Here is a 25,736-nt window from a genome sequence, read left to right on the forward strand (position 1 = left end):
TGATTAAACTCTTGATTAGAAGCTCAAACTACGGTGCCCTGCTAATTCCCCAGGGCTCGTGTGCTGTTAATTACCTGGCGCGCGTGGCGTTGGGGCCAGGGCCTGGGGCTCGGTGCCACGCGGGATGGGAGCGGGGGGCACAGGGACGCCGAGTCTCGGCAGGGGACACACGTGGATGAGTGTCAGGAGCAGCTGGGCAGCAGGCAGCAAGTGAGGGGTTTGGGGGCCCCATGGTGTTAGGCTGCCACCCTTTTCTTGCCGCTTTGGGGAAGAAAGTGGGACAGTGAGCCCCAACAGCTCTGGCCCCACAGCTGGAGGGATGGAGCTTGAGGGAAATTGCCCAGCTCCCGCAAGATTGTACTTCTGTCCCACACCATGCATTTATCCCATCCTGTCCCGTCTCGTCCCGTCCCGTCCCATCCCATCCCATCCCGTCCCATCCATCCCATTCCATCCCAACTACTCCATCCCATCCCATCCCAGACCGTCCCAACTGTCCCATCCTATCCATCCCATCCCATCCCATCCTATCCTATCCTATCTATTGCAACCATCCTGTCCCATTCCATCCCAACTATCCCGTCCCATCCCTTCCTTTCCCAATTATCCCATCCCATCCCATCCCATCCCATCCATCCCAACCATCCCATCCCATCCCAACCATCCCATCCCACCCCATCCCATCCCATCCCATCCCATCCCATACCATCCCCCCCCCCCCACCCCCCCCCCACCCCTCCGCCCCTCCCCGCTGACCTGCCCCTCGCGGGGGTCCCCACTCCCCGGGGGGGTCCCCGTGCCGTGTCCACGTGCGCCCCGTCCCCCGTGGGTGCCGGCTCCCGCGCCCGGGAGGGGCGGGGCGCAAAGTTTGGGGTGACGTCACGGGAGGGGGCGGGGCTGAAGCCAGAGCGGGGGGGTTGGGGGGAGGGGAGGGCCCCCCCGCGGTCCCGCCCCCCCCAACTTGCCGCGCCGGGCGCGCGGGGCCGCGCCGCGACGGACCGACGGCTCGGCTCGGCTCGGCTCGGCTCGGCACCGGCCCGGCTCCGCACGGCGCCCCCCTCCCCGAGCGGCGGCGGCCCCGGGCCGCGGCCCCCCCTTTGCGGTCGGAGAGGCGACAAGGTGAGCGCGGCGGCCGCGGCGGGACAGCCCCCGGGGGGGCGGGGGCCGTGCCGAGCCGTGCCGTGCCCGGCCGTGCGCCGGGGGGGGGCCGCCGGGGTCGGCCACTTGTTGGCCGGGGGCTGCCGCCCCCCACCTCGCCCCCCTCGGGCCGGCTTCGTGCCCCTCCGAGGGCCCCCCCCCCTCCCCCGGCCGCGCCGTGCCCGGCTGCGGGTGCGCCCCGACGGCTGCCCCCGAGCCCCGCCGGGCGCCGCGCCCCGCCGCTCGCCCCCCGGCCCGGCCGCCCCCGCGGGACCCCCGCCCGCCGCTCCGTGCGCCGAGCACCCCGCTGTTCCCTCCCTCCCTCCTTCCCTCCTCCTTCCCTGCCCTCCCCGCAGCCCCGCTCCCCACTGCGGCAGCGCTCCCCGCTCGCCCCCGGGGAGGCGCTCCCGGCGCTGGGGAGCACCGGGACCAGCTCGGGGCGGGGGGCTCGGGACCCCCCCCAAGCAGCGGCTGCGCCCCGGCCCGACGCGCTGCCTCTGTCCGCTGCACCCCGGGCTCCCGCTGCCCTCCGTTTTGCTGCACTGGGGGCTCAGAGGTGTCCCCCCCCCCCCGGCCCGGCCACGTTCTGCGCTCTGCTCCGGCACATCCCTCCCGTGGGACGTGGGGCGCAGCGGGGACCCCCCTGTAACGCCAGCGGGGCAGCTGCAGGTGGAAGCGGGGCCGGAGATGGAGCGGGCCAAGCGGCAGCCCCTGGTCCCCCCGCCGTGGAGCAGAGCCGGGTTTTGGGGGGCTGGGGGAGACGCTGGTGAGGGCTGCGCGGCTGCGTCATCCCTCCGTGCCATCCGCACCCGGCCACCCACTTCCCCGCTATTGTCTTACACCCGCTGTTGCTTCTGCTCCGAAATTAGATGCTTCGCAGTGTTGGGGGGGGGGGGGGGCAGGCTGCGTGCAGGTGCCAGCGCAGCACCCAGCCTCCCCTCCCGCACCCAGGCCTTGCCTGGCTGCCCCTCGCCGTGCGCTCCCCTGCAGGACACGGGGCACTGGGCTGTGCCGAGCCCCCCCGAGCCAGCCCCGGGGCAGGGGACAGTGGCGGTGCTGAGCCTCGGCAGGATGGGGCCTCACCGAAGCAGCAGGAACTCGCTTTATGAGTGCGGATGAGCCGAGCACTCGCGGAGGCAGCGCCACGACCCCGCTACACCGTCCCACCTGGGTCCCCTTCGCGGCCAGCCCTGGCACCACGCAGCCTGGCAGCGCTCCCAGCCAGCCAGCCCCGCTGCTGCCGACCCGCGGCCACGCTGCCGGCTGCGGGGACAGCCCTCGTCCCCCTCACCCGGGCACGGCAGGGGCAGCGTGGCTTGGCACGGGGACACGGAGCTCAATTCCTGCTGCGATGAGCCGAGCGAGGGCTGGAACGCTGCAGTCGGGGCTACAGCACGAGCACCACGAGTGCTCTCGCACATATGGGCGCTCTGCTCCTCCAGAGCGGGACGGGGACAGCAGCTCTCACCCAGCGAGGGCTTTCCTAATGGGATGGCACCCAGGTGCTGTGCGAGCACTGAGCACCCACCCCACGGGCGCTGCTCGGGGATGGAGGCAGCGAGCGCAGGGAGGAGCGTGCCCGCACCCCTGCCTCGCTGCGCCTGCATCCTGCCCGCTTTTGGGGTCGCTCACCCCATGGAGCACCCCGGTGAGCACCCCAGGTGCCGCAGGCCGGACCCGGGGACGGGGCCAAGCCCCCGCGGGTGGGTCGGGTGCTGCCGGGTGCTGCCCGTCCCTGCCCCCTCCGCAGGATGTGCCGCTTTCTGCATCTCCAGCTCCCATTGCCATAGCAACAGGCGCAGCGCTTGGGTACCCGCCGTGCCGGCGCCCGCATCCCGCTCAGCCATCCTGGCCCACCGGGGTGGCGGGCGCTGCCGGCACGGCACGGCAAGGCCAGCACGGCTTGGCACGGTGTTCGGGGAGGTTTGGGCCATGGGTGCTTCTGGCACCACGCCGTGTCCCGCTGCGGCTGAGCAGGACGCAGGGAGCCCTCGGGGTCTCATGAACCGTCAGAAAATCCCAGCGGTTGGAACTTCTTCCCTGTAATGGGGTGGGAAAGGGGAAAAATCCCTTTGTCCCGAACAGGGTCTGGGTTCGGAGGGGCCCCAGCAGGAAAACCGAGGTCACGACATCGCTGCTAAAGGGCTGCACGTCGGGCAGCACGCAGCGGGTGATGCCCAGGCTGGAGAAGCGTCACCATGGGGCAGAAACAGGCTGAGAAACAGGAGCTGCTCTGGTCGCCTCCGCTCGCTTCCCCAGCAGGCTGCTCCTGGCTCTGGCTACGGAATAAACTCATTAACGAGCCCGCAAATGGGGGCTGGGGGCGGGCTGGCAGCCCAGCCAGGCAGGGTGGCTGGGTGCCGCAGGGATGGGTGCACAGCGCTGCGCCTTGCCGGGTTTCGTGTTAATTAGCGCAGCTCGGGTGGGGCTGGGGCAGGCAGCGGGGCCGGGGCGCTCACTGCCTTCTCTGCCCTTCCAGCACTGGGCCCTGCAATGCCGTTTGGCTGCGTGACGCTGGGGGACAAGAAAGATTATAACCAGCCGTCCGAGGTGACCGACAGATATGACCTGGGCCAGGTCATCAAAACGTGAGTCTGTCCCTCCCGGGCCCCGGGGGCGCCCCTGGGGACCCGAACCCCACGCCGAGGGACAGGGAGCGCAGTGGTTTGGGGCTGGGGGCACTCAGGGCGCTTTCCCTGTGACAAATCCCCGTTCCCAGTGGGTGCCCCGAGTTCCTCGCTGCCTGCTCTGAGGACGGGGCTGCTGATGGTGGCGAGGTTCCCCTCCACGGCTGCTCGCTGATAGCACCTCCGATAACCCATCCCTCCTCCCCTCCCGAATATCTGCTGGGATTGCAGCAATCCTGCAGAGCCGGGGCTCCCCGCAGCACCTCCCGGGAGCAGGGCAGGAGAGGTGACGCGGATGTCACTTGGGGTGCAAGTTTTTCTCGTGGTGCAGAAGGAGAAGCCGTGGGATCCAGCTGCCAACAGAGACCGATGAGACCCCAAAGCACCCAGCAGGGATTTTGTCATTGGGCTCCGAGGTGCTGAGGGTGCTTGGCCACGGCGCTGGGCATCTGAGAGCTGGGGATGCCCGGAGGGGCGGTGCTGGGTGGCCGCGGGGACTCTTTTGGGTGCTGCCCGAGCCTGGCTCCGTTCTAAAAGCAGCCCCTCCGTTTGGGTCCTGGCTCCCCTACATCCCTCGAGGGTTTTGGCACGGCCAGGCAGGGTTGGGGGGGGTGGAAAGCTGAGGGCTGAGAGTCCCCACGGCCCCTGCCTGTGCCGAAGGGCTCCAACACCATTAATAACAGACCAGGACCGTTTCACTGCCCTCAGGCAGCTGGCGCCTCTCACCTTCCTCCTTCCCCAACGCGGCACTTGAATTAATCCTGAGGCAGGCTGCTGCTGTTCAGCCTCGGTGCTGAGGGGGTTGCAGCATCCATCTGCCTGCAAGTGCTGTGCGGGGACAGGATCAGTCCCACCCCGTGCTCAAGGAGCCCCCGTGGCCCTGTGGTGGGGAAGGGGCTTTCTTCTTACCTATTTCCCCCCACCCCCTTCCTATTGATTTGCTGATTTGAGATGGATCCCCCCTTCCCCCCCCCCCCCGCTGCCTTGCAGGGAGGAGTTCTGCGAAATCTTCCGGGCGAAGGAGAAGACATCGGGCAAGCTGTACACCTGCAAGAAGTTTCTGAAGCGGGACGGGCGCAAGGTGCGGAAGGCGGCCAAGAACGAGATCATCATCCTCAAAATGTGAGTGCTGGGGCTGGGCGGCGCCGGGTCGGACCCCGCGGCCGCAGGGGGGGGGGGCACCCAAACACCCACCCACCCACCCACCGCCATCCCCTGGGCGCCGCAGGGTGAAGCACCCCAACATCCTGCAGCTGGTGGACGTCTACATCACCCGCAAGGAGTACTTCATCTTCCTGGAGCTGTAAGCGGGGCAGAGGGGCGGCGGGGGGCCGGGGGGAGGGCTGCGGCCGTGCCGCGGGGCTGCCGGCAGCCTGCTCTCGGCGCCGGCAGGGCCACGGGCCGGGAGGTCTTCGACTGGATCCTGGACCAGGGCTACTACTCGGAGAAGGACACCAGCAACGTCATCCGGCAGGTGCTGGAGGCCGTCGCCTACCTGCACTCGCTCAAGATCGTGCACAGGAACCTCAAGGTGGGTGCCGGCCGCGTGGCTGGGGGGGGGTCCCCGGTGGGTGCGGGCGCACCCGTGGGTGCTGACGTCCCTCGCGCCGGCAGCTGGAGAACCTGGTGTACTACAACCGCCTGAAGAACTCCAAGATCGTCATCAGCGACTTCCACCTGGCCAAGCTGGAGAACGGCCTGATCAAGGAGCCCTGCGGCACCCCCGAGTACCTGGGTGAGGGCGCAGGGGGAGGCGGGGGTGTCCCCGGAGCTCTCTGCCCTCCCGGTGGGTCCTTCCCGACCATCCCGGGGGCACCTGATGGGTGCCCCTTGCTCTGGAGACCCCTCCTGGGTGCTCCCAGCAGGTCCCTCCTGCTGCTGGTGGGTGCTCCATGGGGGTCCCTGCCGCCCTGGGGGCTCCTGGTTGGTTATGGCCACTGCCCAGCACCCCAGGGACCCACCCTGGGTGCTTCTAGCGGGTCCCTCCTGCTCCCCATCACCCCGAGGACCCATCCTGGGTGCCCCCATGGCCCCCTCGCCCTGCTCCCAGGGCTCTGTGAGCAGCCAGAGGAGCGGATCCAGCCCCAGGCTGCCAAGCATGGGGAGGCAGATGGGTGCCTGGGGCTGGTGGTTCTCCCCCTCGGGGGTCTGCAGTTACTGGGGTCCCCGGGACGGGACCCGTCCCCCCGCCACCCTCCTGTGCCCCGCAGCTCCGGAGGTGGTGGGGCGGCAGCGGTACGGGCGGCCGGTGGACTGCTGGGCGATCGGCGTCATCATGTACATCCTGTGAGTGCGGGCTGGGCACGGGGGGCACGGGGACGGGGGGCACGGGGTGGGCAGGGGGGGGGGCGCTGAGCACTCGCACACCGCCCCGCGCAGCCTCTCGGGGAACCCCCCCTTCTACGAGGAGGCGGACGAGGATGACTACGAGAACCACGACAAGAACCTCTTCCGCAAAATCCTGGCCGGGGACTACGAGTTCGACCCGCCCTACTGGGACGATATCTCGCAGGCGGGTGAGCCCTGGTGCTGGGGGGGGGGGGGACACGAGGGGAGCAGGGGGTCCCCTGGCGCTGACACCCCCCCTGCCCCCAGCCAAGGAGCTGGTGACGCGGCTGATGGAGGTAGAGCAGGACCAGCGGATCACGGCAGAGGAGGCCATCTCCCACGAGTGGTGAGGGGCGGCAGGGCGATGGGGGGGGGCCACACACACAATATGGGGGCGGTGGGGGCCTCTCACCCCGCCGCACCCCCCCGCAGGATCTCCGGCAACGCCGCCTCCGACAAGAACATCAAGGACGGCGTCTGCGCCCAGATCGAGAAGAACTTTGCCAGGGCCAAGTGGAAGGTGGGCGGGGGGGGGGTGCCGGGGCCAAACCCAGCCTCCTCCTCCCCTTGGTGTTTTGGGGAGGGGGGGGGAGGCTCCTGACGCCCTCTCCCCCCCCTGCAGAAAGCCGTGCGGGTGACCACGCTCATGAAGCGCCTGCGGGCACCCGAGCAGACGGAGCCAGCCGCCAGCACCGCCACCACCACCACCACCACGGAGAGCGCGGCCCCCCCAGCCCCCACCACGCCACCCACCACCGCCACCACCCCAGCCCCCACCACGTGTAACGGGGACAGCGACGCCACCACCGCCACCACCACTGCCACCACCGCCGCCACCGAGGCCCCCAAGGAGCCGAGCGGCTGAGCACCCCCTGTACAGAGCCCGGCATGGCCCCCGCGCCCCCAGCCTGCGCCCCACTTTTCTACGTGCCCCAGCAGAGCGGGGCAGCGCCCTGCATGGCCCCCCCACCCCGTGTCCCCCCCCCCCCGTGTCCCCCTTTCCACCGCTCTCCCCGTGTGTGTCCCCCCCCCCGGGGGCTCCCCGGCTGCATGCGCCGGGCCCCGGTGGGACGGGGACCGGGAGCCCCCCCCCCCGACCCCCCAGCACCCCACGGACACGGGTGGGGGTGCGGGGGGGGGGCCACACGCGAGGACCCCGCTTCCCACCCCCGGATGTCTGGCAAATAAAGGCCCCGCCGCGGGCAAACCGGGGCTGTGCGGGGGCTGTGTGGGGGCACCGGGAGGTTGGGGGGGGGGGGGTTAGGGTTAAGGGGGGGGGCGGTGCCGTCGGTAGGCTCCAGAGTGAACGGGGCGGGGGGGGCCGGGGCGGGGCCGGGTTCCGGGGCCGGCAGGAAGCGGAGGGAGCGCGGCGGGGTTTGAACCGCGGGGCCCCGCGCGGCTGCAACGGGACCGGCACCGGCACCGGGAGGGGGGTACCGGGACCGGCCCCCCCCCCCCCGCCATGCCGATCCGGGCGCACTGCTCCATCTGCTCCGATTTCTTCGACAACGAGCGGGACGTGGCGGCCCTGCTGTGTGGGCACACCTTCCACAGCGCCTGGTGAGCACCGGGGGGGGGCACCGGGCACCGGGGGGGGCACCGTGCCCCGCAATGACCGGGCACCCCCCCCCTGCTTCCTCCCGCAGCCTCAGCCGCTGGTTCGAGGCGGCGCCCAGCAGGACCTGCCCGCAGTGCCGCACGCAGGTAACCGGCCCCCCACGGCCCCCCCCGGGACCCCCCCGGGCCCCCCCTGCACCCCCACACCCCCCGAGCACCGGGGGCTTCCCGCTGCCGAGCTGAGCACCCGCTGGGAGTGCCCCCCCCCCCCCCCCCCCCAGTGGCACCCTTCTGGCCCTGCCTTCGTGCCCCCCCCCCCCGCCCCCCAGCCGCTGTGTGCCCCCCCCCGTGCGGGTCGACCCCTGGGCTCTCCCCTGCGTTTAGGTGAGCAAGAGGCACATCATCACCAAGCTGTTCTTCAACGTCACCTTGGAGGAGCAGGCGGCGCCGGACGCAGAGACCCTACAGGTATTTGGGGTTGGTCCTCCCCGAGGGGCTGGGGCTGTGCCAGTCCCCGAGCTGCTGCCCGCTGTGCTCATCTTTGGGACCCAAAACACTTCAGTGCCTCCTCCTGCTTCCCACTGCCCCCCCGGTCCCAGCTCTGTCACAACACAGCCTCCCCGTGGTGCTTTACTTGCCCCTGCCCAAACCTCAGCATGAGGAAGAGCAGGGCAAAGCAGACTTCTTACGCTCCCCTCCTCGCCTGGAGCCCTGCAGCAGCACCAAACAGGCCCCCAACTGCTGCGTCCCCCTCGGATCCCCGAGCTGCCAGCGGTGGCTGTGGGATCGTGGCTGCAGAGCTTCCCGAGAGGCAGGAGGAGGGCACCGGGCTCAGGCAGGCGTCACTCCTGGTCCCCCCCCTCCCTGGAAGGAAGGGGCTGTTAGACAGAGCCCTCCCTGCTGGTGTCTGTGCAGGTGGGTTTGTGTGCAGGGGCTCACAACGAAGCAGGGCAGGGTGCCAAGGCTGGCTTGGTTTCCTGAGAGAAATTAGGAGACGGACTGCCTGGAGCTGCGCCTGCAGGGGCGTGGGCAGTGCTGCTGCTGGCTCCCCGGGGGGATCCTGGCCAGGGCTGAGGAGCTGGGCCACGTTCGCCGAGTGCCACCCGTGGGTGGAAGGCCCTGCACGAGGAGGGGCTGCTCCGTGCTCTCCTCCGTCGTTTAATATGGATGGAGCGTGGCTCCGTATGTGGCGGAGTTAGGTCTGTTCCAAAAAAAAGTAATCCGCTGACCTTGGTATAATGGGCCGCTTGTACCCTCTTGTGTTTAGAATCAGCATGTGCAGTAATTACCATAATTAGCATTGTCATGGCAACTGCTATATGTATATCGTATGTTTTTAAAATAAAGCAAGCCAGACTATGATGTCAGTAGCACTGTCATTCTCAGGGGCCGCAAATAAAGAAACCGAGCCCGAAGTGTGCATGAGGAGGCAAAGAAAAAGCATCTCTGGGCACTCGGAGCCGTGCGCCCTAGATGCAGAGCAGTGGCTGGGAGCAGGTAAACATTGCCTGTAGGCCGCATTCAGATCAGCTCTCCTAAGTGTAAGTAGATGAGTGACTCAGAAATGGTATGGCTGGAGAAAAATGCCCTGGAAAAGCTTTCTCTTCTCCCTTAGTCCTCCTCCCCAGGGCCGAAGGCTGGCTCCCCCAGCCATGCCCACTCTGCAGGCCGTGCTGCAGACCTGCTCCCTTGCTCCAGGGCAGGACTGCGGACTCTTAGAATCATAGAATATCCTGAGTTGGAAGGGACCCTTAAGGATCATCAAGTCCAACTCTTGACACCGCACAGGTCTACCCAAGTTCAGACCATGTGACTAAGTGCACAGTCCAATCTCTTCTTAAATTCAGACAGGCTCGGTGCAGTGACCACTTCCCTGGGGAGCCTGTTCCAGTGTGCAACCACCCTCTCTGTGAAGAACCCCCTCCTGATGTCAAGCCTAAACTTCCCCTGCCTCAGCTTAACCCCGTTCCCGCGGGTCCTGTCGCTGGTGTTAATGGAGAAAAGGTCTCCTGCCTCTCGACACCCCCTTACGAGGAAGTTGTAGACTGCAATGAGGTCTCCCCTCAGCCTCCTCTTCTCCAGGCTGAACAGGCCCAGTGCCCTCAGCCGTTCCTCGTACGTCTTCCCCTCCAGGCCTTTCACCATCTTCGTAGCCCTCCTCTGGACACTCTCCAACAGTTTCATGTCCTTTTTATACTGTGGTGCCCAGAACTGCGCACAGTACTCGAGGTGAGGCCTCACCAGCGCAGAGCAGAGCGGGACAATCACCTCCCTCGACCTACTAGCGATGCCGTGCTTGATGCACCCCAGGACACGGTTGGCCCTCCTGGCTGCCAGGGCACACTGCCGGCTCATATTCAACTTGTTGTCTACCACGACCCCCAGATCCCTCTCTTCTAGGCTGCTCTCCAGCGTCTCATCGCCCAGTCTGTACGTGCAGCCAGGGTTTCCCCGTCCCAGGTGCAGGACCCGGCACTTGCTCTTATTGAACTTCATGCGGTTGGCGATCGCCCAGCTCTCCAACCTATCCAGATCCCTCTGCAAGGCCTTTCCACCCTCAACAGAGTCCACAACTCCTCCAAGTTTGGTGTCATCAGCAAACTTGCTCAAAATACCTTCTATTCCTACATCCAGATCGTTTATAAAAATATTGAAAAGTACCGGCCCTAAAATGGAGCCTTGAGGGACCCCACTGGTGACCGCCCGCCAGCCTGACGCAGCCCCATTCACCATAACCCTTTGGGCCCTGCCCGTTAGCCAATTGCTCACCCATCGTATGATGTTTTTATTTAGCTGTATGCTGGACATTTTGTCCAGTAGGATCCTATGGGAAACCGTGTCAAAAGCCTTGCTGAAGTCCAAAAAAATCACATCAGCTGGTTTCCCTTGGTCCACCATACGGGTGATCTTATCATAAAAGGAAATCAGGTTAGTTAGGCAGGACCTACCCTTCACAAACCCATGCTGGCTGGGACCAATGACTGCTTTGTCCCCCAGGTGCGCCTCAATACGTTCGAGAACCATCTTCTCCATGATTTTACCAGGCACTGATGTGAGACTGACAGGCCTGTAATTGCTAGGGTCTTCTTTCTGACCCTTCTTGAAAATCGGCACAACATTTGCCAGCTTCCAGTCTACCGGGACCTCTCCAGATTCCCAGGATCGTTGAAAAATAATTGAGAGAGGTTCCGCGATGACGTCCGTCAGCTCTTTCAGCTCCCGGGGATGAATCCCATCCGGACCCATGGACTTGTAGGGATCCAGGTGGAGTAGCAAATCCCGCACACGTTCAGGGTCGGTTGGGAGTTTGTCATCCCCACCGTCCCGGTCCTCCAGCTCAGGGCACCCTGGGTCCCGAAGCCCATCATCGGCATTGAAGACAGAGGCAAAGAAGGCGTTAAGCGTCACTGCTTTGCCTATGTCATTGTCTGTGAGGAGACCTTCCCTATCAAGGAGCGGCCCTATGCATTCTTTAGTTCTCCTTTTTCCATTCACATATCTAAAAAAAACCTTTTTATTTTCTCTCACAGACACAGCCAGCTTCAAGTCTAGGTGTGCTTTAGCCACACGAATTTTCTCCCTACAAACCCGAACAGCATCCCTGTATTCTTTCCATGACACCCGGCCCTCCTTCCAGTAGCGAAACACTCTCTGTTTCCGCCTAATCTCCATCAGAATGTTCCTGGTCAGCCACGCCGGCCTCCTGCCCCGCCTGCCTGACTTGCGATATTTAGGAATCGCCTGATCTTGTGCTTCTAGGAGGCATCGCTTAAAGAATGACCAGCACTGGTGGACCTCGAGGCCTTCAAGAGCAGCTTCCCAGGGGACCTTGCTGACTAGTTCCCTGAGCAGCCTGAAGTCCGCTTTCCCCATATCTAGGGATGAGGTTTTGGTGGCACTTTTCCTTCTGTCACCGTAAATTTTGAACTCAACCACTTCATGGTCGCTATGACCGAGGCTCCTACAGAGGTTGTGCTGTTGTTGCTGGAGCAATATCTAGACTGAAGCTCCCAGCTCCCCTAATGAGGGAGCTGAGATCTCTATCGACCAGGAAAAAAACGAATATTTGCTGTGGGGTTGAGCGTGGTTAGTTTATAGGGGTGCTCGCTGCCCCGTGCACGGCTCTGGGTTGCTCTGTAATCAGGCAGCTCTGTAATCAACCCGAGCTATATCTGTGCAGCCTGCAGATGTCCTCAAATGAGTCTTTGGCCTCTTGCCATGGTAGAGTTGGACTGGGGCAAGGGAGCGTGCCTTGGGGGGCTCACAAGCTGCGTCACCACGGAGAGACAAAGCAGGGATGCACTTCTGTGAACTGGTGTCATGCACCTGGCCAGAAGTTGTTGGAAGGAACAACATTGTCTGAAACCTTTCCCTGGGTTCCTGCTTTGCTTCCCATTGCCAGGCATTGCCTTCAGCCGAGGCACCGCGGGTGGCTTGTTTCCCTGGCGGAGCTGCAGACCCCAGGTCGAGCGCTGCGGCATATCTAAGCTGTTCTCAGAGCTCAGCCTGTTGTGTTTGGTTTCTTTTTTTTTTTTTTTTTTCCTCCTGCACTGCTCTTAAAGATGGTCCTCAGCCATCACAACAGTCTCCACACGGCTGTTCTGAGAGCAGAAGTGTTAGTTTTGGGGTGGGACACCTCGCCAGGGCTCATCTGGAACCTGGCACTACCAGTCACTTGTGACCTGGGGGGCCAAGAGCCCGTTTTAGGAAGGAGACTGGGGGATTTTGCTCCTCCTGGCAAAAAGGAGGCAGGAGGAGGATTCCCACCTGTAAATCTGCTGGGGAGGGAAGGAACCTGGGAGGACGGCTGCCTGTTTGTGGTCAGGTTACACACATCTGATCCTGCGGCAGCGTTGCCTTGTAATTCAGGGTTGAAAAGAGAGCGGAGCTTGCATCTCTCAGAGGAGTGAAAATTGGGAGCAGCCTTTAGGAGCGGTGGTGGAGGATGAGGGATTTCAGATTAAGTTGATGAATGAGGTAATGTTACATAGCTGCCTGCGCTAGCCCAGGATTTCTTTTGCTCTCATGCTAATTAGCACGTCTTGTGAGCTCACTAATCGGTCCTGAATAGAACTCAGAGGAAGCTGCTTCGGAACAGTTCCTGCAGCAGAGTTAATTCCGCCTCAGCCCTCCGGCTGTTGTCCCCCTGGGGGCAAATCCCAGCCAGCTCTGCCCGGCTTTCCTCCAGTCCCTCCTGCGTACCCAGCTTCAGATCCCATCTTCTCCTTCCTGGCTTTGCTGTCGCTAGCAGAGCTTCGCCCTGGTCCAGTCAGCTCCGCGGCCGCTGCTCCTGCTATTCTCAGCTCCGATTTGCATGGAGCACTCTGGGTTGCACAGATTTGTGTGCTCGGCTTCTGTACTGTGTTGGCATTTTATTGAGGTTTTATTCCACTGCAGTTCCTGCCTGGCTTGTTATGTGCTTTCCTCTGCAGTTCTAACACAGCTTTTTAAGTCATCTTCTGTTGACTCTTTCCTGTATTTTTTCCCTCTCCCTCTCTAATGTGTGAGAGTTACATAAATATGGATGTAAAATATGTATATTTTTGCTCGTCTTTATAAACTCTGTGTGCTCCCTTTGGCTATTTGCCAGCACTCGCAGGTCGCATCGCTCCATCTATAATTTAACCCACAAGTGCGTGCTCCCTCTCTCCGCTCTTTAGTGAAGGTGTTAGAAATGCCTGACCTTCCCCAGGCCCTTGGGGTGCCCCGGAGACGTTCTGTGGCACGGTTTGGGACAGAGGGGCTTGTCGGTGATCTCTTTGTGGCCACTTGGCTCAACTGTTAGCTCATCGGCCTCCCAAACTGCAGCGACTTCGGCGTCTGTCGGAGTGCCGGCTGGTGCCTCTCGGTTTTGTGCTTCATCACTCTTTAAGAAGTTCAGGTGTGCCTTCGGGTCCCCCACCTGCACACACCTCAAGTTCACCCCAGTTCGAAGTGGCTCGCGATCCAGCTAGTCTGGCAGAATCCCTGCCTTATTGCCTTGTTTAGGTAAAACGTTATAAAAATCCTTCCTGTCTGATTTCCCGTGTTTCCCTGAGAGCCTTCCAAAATTATTCAGCTAAAACAAGATGACTGACAGTGTGAGAAACACAAGGTTGACAAGGCTAAGATAAAACTGGGATCTTCTCTTCTCTCCCCGAAGGGAGCCAGTTGGAGGTGCTCTTTTCGTTCCCTGCAATAATCCGTGTTTGTAACTCGGGGCTCGCTGTTAATGCGCGCTATTCTTAGCGCCTGGCTGGTGCAAATGGCCTGCTGAGAAACCTCTCAGGTCCTTTAGGTATGGTGAGAGCTTCTCCGCAGGCTGTTTCCTAATCGGGCTGTCTGTGCTGTGTTTCAGAATGAACTGGACAAGGCGAAGGCTCAGCTCTCTGCGAAAGGTGAGTTCCAGCTGCCGGCAGCTCCCGGGCTCTGCCTGCGTGCGCTGCTCTGGTCAGCCCCGAGGATCGTGTCTGCAGAGCTCGCCCCTTCCTGAGGCAGGGTGCAGGCTGCGAGTTCGTTCTGGAGCAGCTTCTTCGGAGCTTTTTCCAAGGAGAGGCTGCCTAAAGCTGTGCAAAACCTGCATGAGGGAGTCCAAGCCCTCAGGCTGGCCCAGTGCAGCTCTGACTGGGCTGCCCTCTGCAAATTTAGATACACGTGTGTAATTTCTTTTGCTCCAACTAAGAGCTACAAAAGCCCAGCACGCGGCTACGTCTGGAGTAAGCTTGCTGAAAGCAGAGCCTGTGGTCTCATCGCTGGGAAGCTCGCAGCTGCTGTTGCTAAAGGCTCGTTCCTGCTAACAGAAAAAGGGGGGGGGGGGAGGGGGGGTAAAAGTGGTGCCCGAGCAGCAGTGGGAAGGTGTTGGGTTTGTTTGGCTGTTGCAGTGCCACATGTGTCACTTGAAGAGCAGACGGGATTTGGTGTGTGCGCTTCCATTTTTCCCATCTTTAATTTTAGAGGATGTTTGAGGGAGGCAGGAAAAGCGAAAGCCCTGGAGACTTGTCGATGGGTTTTAAGCATCGTCTGTAGGCAGCCTGTCATCGGAACATGAGTCATGAGCAGCCAAAGGAAAATGTCAGTCGGAGTGACAGAAATCCAAAGACATGCTAACAGAAAGGAGAAATCTTTAAAGAATGCTGGGGGCTCACCCACGCCCCGGGAGTAGTCTTCCCTCTGCCTTTCCTGCGTGCACGAGCCAGACGCAAATAGCCAGTGGGCTGGGGCTTCGGTCCTCAGAGAGCAGCACTGGGGGGCCCGCACGGCGCTATTCTGAGGCCTGTTCTCGTGCTAGCTCAGTGCGGTTTGGTGACTTGGTAGAGAGCCAGATCTTCTGGGGAAGGTGGCTGGGATTCTTGCTAGGATGTTATCCAAGAAAAACTGCTTGAAGGCCTGCTCGTCTTCGCGGCTTCTGGTGAGTAGAGGTTGGATCTGACATCCCCCCATCCCGGTCTGTTCTCGTGTTGGAAAGCAGCAGCTCGCTCCCACCTCCTGCTTCCTTTGCTATGGGCACTCTGCTCTCTGGTGGCTCTTGTGTATAAATTCTTCCCTTAAAGATGTGCTCTGCGCTCCCTGTTGTAGCGGAGCTGTGTAATTGCCAGCTTCTCATCAGCTTGCAAATGGCTCTAGAGGCGTGGAGCTCTGTGCAGCCCCAGCAGGTGAAGTGGGAGGCACTTGGAGTGACTCATTTGAACTCATTCCTGCAGCACAGGGAGGTTCAAATCCTGCCATCTGCCTCTGGGCAGCTGGGGAAGGGAGGAGGGGGAAGCCCTGGCTCTTTTTGGGGATGTGGAGTTCCCGCAAATGCAGCGGAGCATCTCCAGGTTGTGCTGCCTCTGGTGAGGGTGGGTTATTCAGCTCAATGGAGACAAAATGCTTTGCTAAGAGGAACTTCTCTCCCTCCATGCTTCTCCTAGCACCTGTGTTTCTCCCCTTCTTCCCTGGTGGCTCCCGTACTGCCTGGCCCACCAGCGGAGCAGCACTGCTGGTCGCGCTCCCATGGGCCGCGGTGGCACCGTGTGAAACTGGACTGAAAGGAGGAGCAGCCTCCTGGAGGGGCACCCGGTGCCTCCCCACCGCTGCCAGCCCGGAGCCACAACAATTTTGGCAGAGGAGGAAGGTGCTGAGCTGTGGGCTTCACCCCCTTCTCAGCAGGGCTGGGCGGAGGGGCTGCCTGCACCTCTGCTGGTGGTGCTGTGGGGAGGGCAGGGGACATCACGGTGACGCCGTGGGGTCCCTGCGTGTTCAGGATGGCTGCACATCCCGCAGGGCTCGCCTGCGTCAGGCTCCGTGTGAAGGGACCAGGCTCTCCAGCTTGGTGTGACTCCAGAGAACAGTTCTGTGCACGCCCGCCTGGGAGAGCACGCAAGAGTTAAGATGCATCAGCTTAATGCTAGCAGGGCTGGCACTGGAAAGCTATTAAAGGGAACTTGTTATCTTTACTGAAGAAAATCTCGAAGCCTGCTGGCACTGGGAGAAGCAATTGCTCGGTACAAACCCCAGAGCAGACAGCTTTTAGGGAAATGGCTCTCTGCAGGAACGGCCAGCTCCTCACAGCCTGAGACCGCAAGCAGCGTCTGTTGTGCTGCCGCTGTTGTTCGTGGGGCTGCTCAAGGCTGGGTTTCTGGGCCGTGACCTTTGTGTTTTCCCTTTTTCTAGAGAAAGAAAAGCGAGAATGCCAGGCCATCGTGGACGGGCTGCGGGACACTCTCGATGTGCGAAATGCCACCATAGAGTCGCTCCAGAAGGTGCTGGGAGAGACGGAGATGCTGTGTTCCTCTCTCAAGGTACCTCTCCCATCCCATCCCATCCCATCCCATCCCGGCAGGACGTTGGCTCCAGCCATTGCACAAGCACTGCTCGTTTTGGCCAGGTTCTCCCCAGGCTGTGATAACGCAGACGCGTGGCTCTGTGCCGGTGGGAGTTTGGGGCTGGAGGAGCCACCAGCCCAGCCTGGGGAGTGTTGGCTGAGCCCAGCAGCAGTGCTGTGACCGCACAGGTATCGGCAGGAACAGTTTGGGAACCGGCCCCAGCGCCCTGCTGGGGAAGCGCCGGCTCCCTGCGGTAGAATGTTCTTTTAAAACTGGTTTCGGTCAGGCGGGATTCAAGGAAAATTAGTTTCGTAGTTTGATTGGAGGAGAAATCAACCCAAAATATACGGAGGGGGAGTTGCAAGCTTCAGCTGAAGTGGGATCTGCTCCAGCTAACTCTCCTGTCTCTGTTCTGTTGCCAGGGCTTTCCTTCGGTTAGGTTAGTAATGTGTGAAGTCCAGGGATCAAATATTCCCGTTGTGCTTCGGCGTGCAGTGACTCAGTGTGTAGTCATGCAGTGTGCATAAACAGCCAGTGGAAAGGGAGTAAGAGCAAGAAGCACTTCGTTGGGATGTTTTGGGGGTGAGCAGGGGGACTTTGCCTCGGCAGCAGGGCGGGCTGGGCTGCCCGCTGTGTGCGGGGCGTTTGGGCAGGTGGGACTGGGAGCAGTGGGCTGGAACAGGGAGTAGAGGTGAACTGCACCTCTCTGCTCTCTGCCCCTTGGATCTCACCCTAAATCTCATGTTCCTTGACCTGCCAGGCCACGCAGCCGGGGCGAGCTTTAAGATGGGGACATGGTTGTGTCCCTGCAGAGCAGCTGGGCTCTTCCTGGAGGAGCCACCTGAGGTCTGCACAGCATTAGCAGCAGGATGCTGTCGCAGGGCAGGAGATCTACAGAAGGGAATTAATGCCATGCAGGCCTTGCTGTTGGCCAGCAAAAGGTTTTGGTATTTTGTTGTGTTTTTTTGACTGCTCATGGATTTACACCCAATCTACTTGGGTATAAAGGCAGCCCGGGTCTGGGTCATGCCCAAGATGCTCGTGGGATCCTGGGTATACCAGTGGCAGGATAGTACTGATGCTTCCTAATCCTGTAAAACAAACAAACAAAAAAAGCACTCTTGTGACAGTGGAAGCTGGTGCTTGCTGCTCAACTCGAGCTCTGTGCTCGGCTTTGCTGCCAGGTGCCTCAGGAGGAGGCTCTGGGGTTGCTTTGCCTGTTGCAAAGCCCTCTGAGTAGGCTCATGTTCTTTTAGTGAAAGCTGGGCAGGGCACAAGGATGAGGGACCTGAGGGTAATCTTTTCCGTGGTGTATGGGATTTCCCATCTGAACGCCAAGCAAAGCTTTGTACTGCATCATTTCAAGATTAAAGCAGTAAATGTGCAGGAAAAGCACAGCTTTACTAGCTGTGAGGCAGGTCGAGCCCCCAGGCTGTCCTGGCTTCTGCTGGCACTGCCAGCTGCTGCTGAACCTTGGTGTGACAGCTTGCTGCTGTCCCGGCCTGTGGGAGGCTGGGGACCCTGCTCCGAACCGGCCCAAAGCTCTGCTCCAGGGGCTTTTATTTTATTTTATTTTATTGAAGCTGCTGTGCGAGGTGCCAGGGAACCTGCAAACTTAGACAACACAGATGCATTGAAGTGGTGTGAATTCAGGCCAGCTTTCCCACGTCCTCTGCCAAACTGCAGATCTCTGTTTCCTGAGCTCAGCTGAAGTTCGCTGCTGCTGCCTGCTGCTGGAAAGCAGAGAAAGGTGCTGGCTGCAGGAGATGTTGCAGCCTCCCCGGGTGGGTGAGAGAAGCACCCGGGTGGGTGGCTGGTTTGGCTGAGATCTGCCAGGAGAGACCACGCAGTGTTCCTAGTTATGCTTTAAGCAGCTAATAGCAAGGAGAAGAGGGAGGCTAAAGCGAAGGGCTTAGCTGGGTAGGGAGCAGAATGCAGCAGCAGCAAGGTTTGCTTGCTTCGGACTCCTTTTGCTTTTGAAAAACAAATTGTCGCTGCGGACAGGGTGCTGCCCACCCCGCAAATCCTCCTAGCAAGAGAGAAGGATCCAAAGCAGCTTCAGCTTCAGACTCCTCTTGCGATTAGCACTCAGACCCCGCTGTGTTTGCGAGGAGCAGAGGTAGGGGTGCAGCAGGGGGGAAGATAAACTCTCCGTAATCCTGGGCTGCTGAGGTGGTGATAGCGTTAAGAGCCAGCATACGCTCCCAGCTGCCCGCAGTGCGCATAAGCCAGGATGTTTCTCTAACAATCCCCGGAGCCCTCCTGACGGTCTGCGTGCGCTCGCTTCTCTGCAGAAACAGATGAAATTCCTGGAGCAGCAGCAGGAGGATAACAGGAGTTCAAAGGAGGAGGCCCGCCGCCTGCGGAACAAGCTGAAAACCATGGAGCGGTGAGATGCTGCCCCCCCAGCCGGGCTGCACGCCTCCCCCCTTCCCCAGCAGGGAGGGAGAGGTCCTCCTGTGCTCGCTGCAGCAGCCAGCCCCTCACACCCAGATTGTGACTTCTCCTTACCCCGTCAGGCTGGGAAGTGCTGCGTTAGCAGGTTCTGCCTGTCTGTGCTCTTGCCCCTGCTTCCTTTCCAGGCAGCTGCTCTCCCTAAATAGCAGCAGGGCACGGAGCTGTGTTCAGAACGGCCTCATCCCTACTCCTCCGAGCGTGGCTGCGTGCTGCTGCTGTTATTGGAGAGGCTGCTGGGGCAGAGCCCAAATCCCAGCCCAGGAGTACAGTTGTGGCACGGGTGTGGGGCCCAGAAGCTGCTCTGTCAGCCCCGTGTGCAGCACGTGTGTGCAGGTGCCCCTTCTCCAGCCAGTCCACGTCGTGCTAGCAGAACGCCCTGCCTGCAGTGGGGCCCTGGCATCTCTCTGCCACCTCTGCATTCAGGAGCTCAGGCTGGGGGAGCTGCCTGGGGGAAGCAGGGCTGCGGGCTCCTTCCCAGCTCTGTTCGTGACTCACGAGCTGAGGGTACGTTTTCGTAATTATTTTTTTTATGCAGGATCGAACTGTTGCTTCAGAGCCAGCGCCCCGAAGTGGAGGAGATGATCCGAGAGATGGGAGTTGGGCAGGCAGCAGTGGAGCAGCTTGCGGTGTACTGCGTCTCGCTGAAGAAGTGAGTGCTGCACGGTGGGCACGGGCTGCTCGTGCCATCCTGGGTGTGCAGGGGGAGACCCCTCTGCTGGGCACCGGCAGGCACGCAGGCTCTGCAGGGCTCCTGCTGCCTCTTTGGGTTGTGACCGACAGATCCTGGGGACCCAGATCGCAGCCTGTCACACCGAACCGCTCGTGTTGTCACTGTAGTGACACGTGTGTCACCATGGGAACTGTCTGCGGAGCTGTCAGTGCACCTATGTGGTGATTATCGTTCCCTCGCTTCTCCTCTCATGCCCGGGGGGAGATGAGTGGCTGGGGGGCTCCGGGTTGTGCTCCCTGCTGCGCTGCACCCTGCAGCTGTGGCCTCACCTGCTCCGGCAAGTGGGACCTGCAGTGCTGCCATCCCCTACCTGGAAATCCATCTGGTCCTGCCGGGCAAAACCACGGCTTCTTTGGGTCCGTTCTGATGGCAGCTGAATAATTGCAGCTTCGATACAAAGCTGTAATGAGCCGAGTGTCCCCGTGGTGTAACTGGAAATGAATGCGCATGGCCAATAGTGTAATGCCTCTGAGAAGTCACTTAAAGGAAAGTCCTCTGGTTGCTGCCAGCATGGAGGCTGCTCTGTTGGCTGGCCGTCTCTTCCAACAGCCGAAATGTTGCTGGATCTGGTTTCCATTTGTTCATGAACCTCTCCTCAGGCATGGCATCCCCGCAGCCTGCTCCCTCCCCGCTCTGAGGCCGTGTGTTTGACACGCTGCTGGTTGGTGTCGATGTGCTCAGCTCTGTTCCCTACAGGACTTTGTGTCCTGGCTTTTCTCCAGTGGTTCTGCAGCTGCAGAATAATGGTCTCCGAGAAGTTCTGTCTCCATCTTCATGCAAACGCAGCACGATTCTTCTGGTCTCTTTTCAGGGAATATGAGAACTTGAAGGAGGCTCGCAAGGTATCCAGTGAGATGACAGAGAAGCTGAAGAAGGAGCTGTTTGCTGCCAACAGCAAGGTACAGGGAGAGTGTGGGAGTCACAAGGCTGGCACCTGGTCTGTAGCTCCCTCCCAATAACTGGTCCAAGCCCCGTGCAGTGCCCCCTTCCCGTGCTGGGCACTCCATTAGAGGTACAGCTGGCAGGGAGGTGTCAGGCTGGGGTTTCTGGGTCAGGTGTAATGCCACGGTGTGCAAACACGGGCTGTTACCAGCACCGTGGTCTACGGGGACATCAGCAGGGCAGAGCCAGACAGTGCTTGGCAGGGGGCCTGGCCTGGAAGGCAGCAGCAGGCGGGGGTTTGCTGCTTCCCCTGGGCTCCAGCAGCTTGTGCAGCCCCCAGCTCCTTGTGCTGCAGCATCGGGGCCCTAGGAAGGGTGGGAAGGAGAGGTCTGAGCCAGCACCAGCCATGCAGAGCGTAGCCCTGGCTCGGCACAACCCCAATGAACCCCCCGCTGGACTGGGCTGAAGTAGGCTGGCCAGGGCTCCTGCGTGGTGCTGGGTCCAAGCAGGAGAGGTTCCCAAAATGTGAGGACACACACGGGGCTTGCACAGAGCCTCCCTGGGCTAGCGCTGCTCTGAGCTGAGCTGGCACGGAGCTCGGAGCTGCAGATATGCCCCTTGTTGCTGTGCTGCCCCTGTTCCAGGGCTGCCTGGGCTCTGTTAGCCCAGGCCAGGGATCCCTGTGTCAGTTTTGGAAGCACGTCCCCTTGAAAAGCTGGTGTGTAGCCCTGCTCTCCGAGGCGCAGGTGTTCCCTGGGGTGCACCCAAGTCCAAGCTCACAAAGTGAGAGACTGTGGGTGGATTTGGCCTATTTTTGTTCCCCAGACATAGCTGTTGTGGTCCCATCAAACTGGGAAGAAGGCTCTTGGATTGCTGAGCTGCTCCCCAGGCGAGTTAACTCCTTAACGTGGGGTGCTGCCATTGCCCTGGTTCTGGCCGAGTCTGTGCCAAAATGCAGTGGCTTTCTTGGGTCAAGATGCGAGTCAGCGTGCTCCGGGCTTGCCTGCCAGCGAGCTGACTGTGCCGTCGCTTCGTGACCCCACTTCCAGTCCTTTGTGGTGGTGCCAGCCCACCACTCAGCCCCCGGCTCCTGGTGCCCTCCCGGTGCCTCGGGTTTGTCCGTGTGCCAGTGCCGCTGATGCACGGCCACCGCCCGGCCTGGGGCTGCTGGTGCTGGGATCCGCTGCGTGCAGAGCCCTGCAGGAATCCAGGCTGGAGCCGCCAAGCGTTAAAACACGGGAAAGCTGTCACCACCAGGCAGAAGGGCTGTGGGAAGGCTTGCGTTGGGCACGCAGCCCTGGAGATCCCTCTGCAGGCAGCTTTAGGGAATGAGCAGGCACTGGATGGCTCTGGTGTAGGAGAGCCTGGTCACAGGTTGGCACTGGAAAACCAAAAGCAGGGAAGAGGAGCACGTGCTGCAGGGCATCCTGCTCTGCCGGGGACCTGTCGCCCTTACCTGTGTGCTGTAACCAGTGTTGCTTTTTTCTGCAGCTGCAGAGAACTGTTTCAGACTTGGAGAACACGAAGGAGGAGTTAAAAAGCACCCAGAAGGATTTGAAGAATGCAGACAAGGAGATTTTGGTGAGAATATTGGTTTTTAGTCTGCAGTAACTGGCAGCTGGCCATGGCCTGCAGCTGCACAGCCAGGAGTTGTGCTGGCTTTTGCCCAGGGGCTAGGTTACCTAGCCCAGCTTACCCCTTACCTGCTCCACCTCTGATCTCCTCCCAGTGCTGATTTATGGGTGAGGGGCTGCTGGTACCTGCTCCTAAATCTTCCCTTAGCTCACTGTCTGCTTTCCCTCCTCCCTCCAGAGTTTGAAGAAGAAGATAGACATCCTGCAGGATACTCTGAAAGTGCCATCTGTGACCAGGGAGACGCTCAGCCGACTGGTCTTCGAAAGGTCAGCAAAGTTCATCCTGACATACAGGCCAAGGATATTTCCCCAGCCAGGGAGATATCCCCAAAGCTGTTGTCTCAGAGTTGGCCTTCCAGCAAGCACGCCCTGATGTACAGGGACCTGAGATCCTTGTCACACAGGAGTCCAGACTGATTGAGGCTGGGCCTGAAAATGGCATCCTTTACATTTTATCACACCCTTTCTTTCTGGCAGCGAGTGCTCTTACCCCAGTTTGGCAAACTGGGCTGTGTACGCTGAGCACCAGCGGGCCGGTGTGTTTCCCTGGGCTCAGGGTGCTGCTGCTGCGAGCACAGGCCTTCAGAGGTCAAACAGCACTTTGGGACATTGACCATAAAGCCTGGGGGTTGGGTTTTCCATTTGGGGACTTGGAGTAGAGCGGGGTTTGGATGCTGGTCCTGCTGTGGTGCAGCTCCCCAGGGGGGCTTGTAGCTGTGTCTCCCTCTCGTCTGCTGCGTGGCAGCCTCCTGATGGCTGCTGCTCTGCGTGGCCTTGCAGCCCTGCTCCCGTGGAACTGCGGCACCCGAAGCTCCACCGCCCGGCCCAGAGCGACGAGATCGATCTAGATGCCACCTTTGATGTGGACACCCCCGAAAATCAGCCCTGCAAATCTCTCTTCAGCCCTGCGAAAAGGCAGAAGCTGGATAAAAAGCCGTGAGTTTGCCCTCCTCTTCCTGCTTCTAAAGGAGATCAAAGCCTCGCCGCTTTGGAAGTTGCTGTGTGAGATCAGACAGCTCTCCAGCTGCCTGGTGTCGCACTGCAAGTTTTGTCATCGTTTGCTCAGCCTTGTCTGTCCTTGCCAGCTCCACTTGAACAATGAATCTCCTCTGGTTTGTTCCTTGTGCTTCTTGCAGGCCTCCCGTGGTAAATCTGGCAAAGAAAGTTCTGAAGGAAACAGTGGAGGTAAATGGACTGATCCTGTTTTCTGTATCACCTCTTCAATTCTGCCGTTAACGAGCTTGAGATAAAGGCCCCGTTTTCCTACGCAGGAGATGCTCTAAGCAGAGGCCAGCCCATCTGCAGAGCCACAGCACACACTTCAAAGTGCTCTGCTCGCCTGTCTCCTAGAAACACCGTACTGCTGGCGCACAGAGCTGGAGCCGGGCAGGAGAGGGAGGGTGGGGACGCACGCACTTCTTGCCGGTTGTCCTGCCTCAGATGCGCTTAGCAAATGCACGGCGTGGGTCTGATCAGAGCAGCCACGGGGTCAGCTGAGGGGCTCTGTGCCCAGGTTTATGGGGCACGGCGTCCTGCCTCGCAGGCACTGCTCCAAACGAGCCCCGGTGGGAGGTGTGGAGCCTCTGTTCTTTGGCCTGACGTGCTTTGGGGTGCCTGTTACCCCAAGTAGCTGCCCGCATTGTTAGCGCTGCCTGTGTGTGGACCAAATTCAGCAGGTCGTGCTGGTTAAAGGGCTTCTCTCGTTATTTTTGTGGGACAGAACGGGGCAGATGATCTGGAGGATGAGGCTCTTAAAGGGCTGCTGCCAGCATTCATCAGGAACTCCGTTCACTCCAAGAAGCTGACACCGGGCAGCTTGCTGGGTTCCCACAAGAACACAGGCACGGTGAGTACGGCCGCCTGGCACTGCACACCTCTGTCCCGAGGGTACCCCACAGCATCGAATGTGGCTTCCACCTTGCTGCATTCAGCGTGGGGAAAATAAATCTTGGAGCACGACCTGGCTGCCTCCCAGCCCTGCAGAGCTCCAGGGATGACAGATGGTCACTCCCTGCATGGCAGCGGATTAAGTGGCCTTCCACATCCCCTTCTTCCACCTCCTTGGAGCTTTGGGTATTTTCCTTGTACGACTCGGTCCCAGTGACAAAATCCTAAGCCTTGCGGCAACCTGGAAGGCTGAGTTTCCTTCAGGAAGGTCCCCAGACTTCCCTGAGGGGCTGCCCTTTCCCAAAGCTAAGGCCTTAGTGCAACTGCTGAGTGTCCTGAGTGCCTGCAGGTGCTTGTAACCTCCCCTGAACACGTGGCCTGGGAGGCTGCCCCTTTTCTTATTGAAGACAAGAAGTAGCCACGGCTCCGTGCTGCTGTTCCAGTCACGTTTATTTCTCTCTCCTAGGTGAGGATGGGGTACGACGGCTTGGGAGGCAGAACAAAGTTCATCCAGCCTGTATCCTTCCCTGTGGCAGTAGTGATGCTCTGGGGGCCCTCCTGTGTTCCTCCTGTCTCAGCCAGCTCGGTTGACTGGTGCAGGACTCCCCGCTTAGAGGCTGGGACCCCCAAGGAACCATCACATTTGTCTACATCTGACTGAATGTGTCTGAGCTCAGCAAAGGCATCCAGGCCTTGAACTTGCTGTGAATGTTACAGGGGGAAGGTTTGTTGGGAAGGACCTGGCAGCTAGAAATCAGAGCGGTTTGTAGGGACTGCCTGTGCCCTTGTGGTCTCCGAGCTGCTGCTTAGCACAGCCTCTCCCTGCCCTGTGCCCGTGCAGCTGCAACCCTCATTCCTGGGGGACACTGCTGTGCCTGGCCTGGAGGGTGCCTGGAGGCCTTGGGCTGCTGCTGGAGGAGAGGTTGCCCTAAACCCAACTGCTCCGGGGGCGCTGGTTTGTGTAACCCTGCAGCTCTGTTAGCACGGAGCGAGCATCTTCCTTCTGTGCCACAACTAGGGGCTGGTCGGGACCTTACAGCTCAACCACAGCTGGGTTTGCTGCTGTTGAAGCACCTTAACGAGGGCGTTTCCCAAATGCTTTTGGGGTTGCACCTCCAGGGCTGGCTCCCAGGGCTGTGTCTCGAGCTAGCCTGGCACAGGTACCGCTTTGTTCTGTCCCCGTGGCCTCGCTGTGTGCTGTCCTTGACCCTTTTCCCCTCAGACCGACCCCGCAGCCCTCCGGCCCTGTGTGGTGAGGAGCAAGAAGAAGAACGGCTCCAGGCCGGGGGCGGCAGCTCCCCCCGCGTCCCGCAGCAGCAGCCAGGCGCGGCTGGACGGCTTCCTGCACTGAGCCGCGGGGGAGCGGCGGGCAGGAGGCTGGCTGCGGGCACAGCCCCTTTTCCCCTTCCCCTCTCCCCTTTTCCTGCACAATAAACGCGTTTGCTCCTTCTGTGATGTCAGCACAGGGGCTGTGACGTCACACGGTGACCTCACGGGGCAGCAGGGTGCTCATTGGGTGGCGGAGTGTGATGTCACGGGGAGGAGGATGCTCATTGGCTGGCAGGGCAGGGCAGCAGGGCTGCCATTGGACAGCAGGTGGGAGCACTGGTGCAGCCCATGACCTCACGGGGAACAGGACAGCGATTGGCTGGCACCCCGTGACCTCAGACAGCACGGCGCACCTCATTGGCTGCCCCGCGGCTGGATAGCGAAG

At 60.9% G+C, this 25,736-nt stretch overlaps 2 protein-coding genes across 3 annotated transcripts; both read left to right on the top strand.

Moving 5' to 3' along the window:
* The first annotated feature begins 953 nt into the window (after nucleotides 1–953).
* Nucleotides 954–7,304, top strand: CAMKV (CaM kinase like vesicle associated). The gene is made up of 11 exons (XM_038185736.2): nucleotides 954–1,119; nucleotides 3,617–3,725; nucleotides 4,755–4,886; nucleotides 4,993–5,067; nucleotides 5,157–5,295; nucleotides 5,379–5,499; nucleotides 5,975–6,050; nucleotides 6,144–6,280; nucleotides 6,360–6,438; nucleotides 6,525–6,612; nucleotides 6,715–7,304. Exons 2-11 carry the CDS (start codon nucleotides 3,631–3,633, stop codon nucleotides 6,955–6,957), a joined length of 1,185 nt encoding a protein of 394 aa, XP_038041664.2. The 5' UTR covers nucleotides 954–1,119; nucleotides 3,617–3,630; the 3' UTR covers nucleotides 6,958–7,304.
* Nucleotides 7,305–7,411: 107 nt separating this feature from the next.
* Nucleotides 7,412–25,472, top strand: TRAIP (TRAF interacting protein). Of its 2 annotated transcripts, XM_072044067.1 has the most exons (16): nucleotides 7,412–7,652; nucleotides 7,739–7,796; nucleotides 8,034–8,117; nucleotides 13,987–14,026; nucleotides 16,281–16,408; nucleotides 18,727–18,821; nucleotides 19,425–19,538; nucleotides 19,670–19,780; nucleotides 20,431–20,518; nucleotides 21,993–22,082; nucleotides 22,314–22,402; nucleotides 22,916–23,071; nucleotides 23,272–23,320; nucleotides 23,856–23,981; nucleotides 24,489–24,539; nucleotides 25,245–25,472. In XM_072044067.1, exons 1-16 carry the CDS (start codon nucleotides 7,555–7,557, stop codon nucleotides 25,371–25,373), a joined length of 1,506 nt encoding a protein of 501 aa, XP_071900168.1. In that variant the 5' UTR covers nucleotides 7,412–7,554; the 3' UTR covers nucleotides 25,374–25,472. The 2 variants fall into 2 exon arrangements, with proteins under 2 accessions (XP_071900168.1, XP_038041665.2); XM_038185737.2 differs by lacking the exon at nucleotides 19,670–19,780 and having other exon boundaries at nucleotides 7,416–7,652.
* The last annotated feature ends 264 nt before the right edge of the window (nucleotides 25,473–25,736 follow it).

The sequence above is a fragment of the Anas platyrhynchos genome, chromosome 13, assembly GCF_047663525.1.
Source record: "Anas platyrhynchos isolate ZD024472 breed Pekin duck chromosome 13, IASCAAS_PekinDuck_T2T, whole genome shotgun sequence".
Classification (NCBI taxonomy): Eukaryota; Metazoa; Chordata; class Aves; order Anseriformes; family Anatidae; genus Anas; species Anas platyrhynchos.

What these genes read in the sequence shown, in the direction of transcription:
- CAMKV (XM_038185736.2), top strand. Translation starts at nt 3,631, where the DNA reads ATGCCGTTTGGCTGCGTGACGCTGGGGGACAAGAAAGATTATAACCAG. An exon ending in GAGGCCATCTCCCACGAGTG is followed by an intron (nt 6,439 to 6,524) that starts GTGAGGGGCGGC and finishes ACCCCCCCGCAG; the next exon opens with GATCTCCGGCAACGCCGCCT. An exon ending in TTGCCAGGGCCAAGTGGAAG is followed by an intron (nt 6,613 to 6,714) that starts GTGGGCGGGGGG and finishes CCCCCCCTGCAG; the next exon opens with AAAGCCGTGCGGGTGACCAC.
- TRAIP (XM_072044067.1), top strand. Translation starts at nt 7,555, where the DNA reads ATGCCGATCCGGGCGCACTGCTCCATCTGCTCCGATTTCTTCGACAAC. An exon ending in GCCCGCAGTGCCGCACGCAG is followed by an intron (nt 7,797 to 8,033) that starts GTAACCGGCCCC and finishes CCCTGCGTTTAG; the next exon opens with GTGAGCAAGAGGCACATCAT. An exon ending in GGCTCAGCTCTCTGCGAAAG is followed by an intron (nt 14,027 to 16,280) that starts GTGAGTTCCAGC and finishes CCCTTTTTCTAG; the next exon opens with AGAAAGAAAAGCGAGAATGC.